The following is a 2,061-nucleotide window of genomic DNA, read 5'->3' on the forward strand; positions in this document are numbered from 1 at the left end:
CAGCAAACCCTAAACCCTAAACCCTAAACCCTAAACCCTAAGCGGCGCAGCTGGCCTCATTCTCAAGCCCCAGAGGCTCTTTGACCCGCTGGACAAGTTCGAATTGCGTAATTAGGGTTTATTTATCGCCAAAAATTCAGAAAGAAAGATAAGAAAAGAAGAAATGAACAGCGCAGCAGCTGCTGGTTGCCGCAGCAGCAGCGCGGGCGCAGCAGACGCCAGGTGTACATACACTGCAAAGTTCAAAGGGGGTGGCCTCCAAACCCTAAACCCTAAACCCTTGCTTTTTTTTTGAGCTAGGGTTTCCCTGGAGCGCGCCTCTGGGCTCCTGCGGAGGCAGCAGGCGGGAGACACGCCCGCAGCTTAGGGTTTAGGGTTTGGGGTTTACAGCCAGGGTTTAGGGTTTAGGGTTTAGGGTTTAGGACCGGCTTCTTCTCGCCCTCCGCAGCACACAGGGGCCTTCTTATCGCAAAGCTCTTTTTATGGACCGCCGCAGGCGCCTCAGGCCCCTAAACCCTAAACCCTAAACCCTCAACCCGGAACTGGAAACCCTGGACCCGCAAACCCTAAACCCTAAACCCTAAACCCTAATTGACGCGGGCGACCCTCGCGGGGAGTCGAGGCGCTCCACCCCCTCTCGGACGAGACCGGCCCCAGGGTTTGGGCCTCGTGCTCGGATACGAGGGTTTAGGGTCTAGGGTTTAGGGTTGAGGGTCAAGGGTTTAGGGTTTAGGGTTTGGCCATGGCAGAACAGCCTTCAGTGTACCAGGGGCTGTGGCCGCTGGGCATCTCCATCATCTTCTGCGGCTCCCTGGCGGGCGCTGCTGGAGGTACGATCTCAAAACCCTAAACCCTAAACCCTAAACCCTAAACCCTAGTGGCCCTTCTCCAGCCTATACCCACCAAGGAGAGCCCGCGTTTTTGCTGGGGGAAAGCAACTCGCCGCGCTCCCCAGGCTTTGGCGCGTCGCAAGACCTAGGGTTTGGGGCCCAGGGTTTAGGGTTTAGGGTTTAGGGTTTAGGGTTTAGGGTTTGGCGCAGACACAATGGTGCGAATGGCCTACAGCGCCGCGGGCCCCGAACCCTCCACCAAAGAGATGTTGAAGAAACCCATTTTTGTTTTGGGAATGGTTTTAACAACAGCAGTGGACGCTGCATGCACTTTGGGGGCCCTCACCTTCGCTCCCTCCGTAAACCCTAAACCCTAAACCCTAAACCCTAAACCCCAAGCCCTAGACCCTGCGCCCTGGGCCCTGGGCCCTGGGCGCTGGACCTGCCAGAGCGCACGCCCTGGGGCCCGGGGCTTTTAATTCCTGCCACCTCGCTCCTTCCCAACCTAAACCCTAAACCCTAAACCCTAAACCCTAAACCCTAAACCCTAGTTCCCAGCCTTCCAAGCGCACCGCCGAGCAGCTGGGCAGTCCGTTGAGCACTCGCTGCCACGCAAGCCTTGCGGGCGCGTTGGCGGGCGCGCGCTGGCCGTGTAGGGCTCAGGGCCGAGGGTTTAGGGTTTAGGGTTTAGGGTTTAGGGTTTAGGGTTTGCGCGCAGTCGATGGTGACCCCCTTCGCGGGCGTGCACATCTTCTGGGCCGTGCTGCTGGCCCACTTCTGGCTGCGGGAAAGTGTGGGGCGTTGGGAGACGTTGGGATCGAGTTGTGTAATAATAGGGGTTTTGCTGCTGGTGATATTTTCGGGGAAAGAAACAGAGATTGTTGCTGCAGCACAGTTTGCTGCTGCTGCTGCTGCGCCTCTGGCCCTCGCCTACATCGCAGCCTCTGCTGCTGCCACCCTCGCGCTGCTGCTCCTCAGCCTCAGGCTCTGCCCCCTCGCGCTCGGCTCCTGGGACCTCCCCGTTCAGGCAGGGTTTAGGGTTTAGGGTTTAGGGTTTAGGGTTTAGGGTTTGGGGTTTGGGGTGCGGGGTGGGGTCCGGGCGCGGCGGAAAGGCGACGCGGTGAAGCGGCTGCCTGCGGGGTGCTGGGGGCTGGGGCTGCGGCTTGGGCTGGGGTTTAGGGTTTAGGGTTTAGGGTTTAGGGTTTAGGGTTTAGGGTTTAGGGTTTGTGCA

At 58.9% G+C, this 2,061-nt stretch overlaps 1 protein-coding gene across 1 annotated transcript; it reads left to right on the plus strand.

Moving 5' to 3' along the window:
- Positions 1-742: 742 nt before the first annotated feature.
- Positions 743-1,875, plus strand: ETH_00040385 (uncharacterized protein; the record flags this gene model as incomplete). Its single annotated transcript, XM_013380200.1, has 3 exons — positions 743-830; positions 1,041-1,189; positions 1,549-1,875. The coding sequence occupies 3 exons, from the start codon at positions 743-745 to the stop codon at positions 1,873-1,875; spliced, it is 564 nt and encodes a 187-aa protein (XP_013235654.1).
- Positions 1,876-2,061: the final 186 nt, after the last annotated feature.

This window comes from Eimeria tenella, genomic scaffold (assembly GCF_000499545.2).
Source record: "Eimeria tenella Houghton genomic scaffold, Eth_scaff4575, whole genome shotgun sequence".
NCBI classification, from domain to species: domain Eukaryota; phylum Apicomplexa; class Conoidasida; order Eucoccidiorida; family Eimeriidae; genus Eimeria; species Eimeria tenella.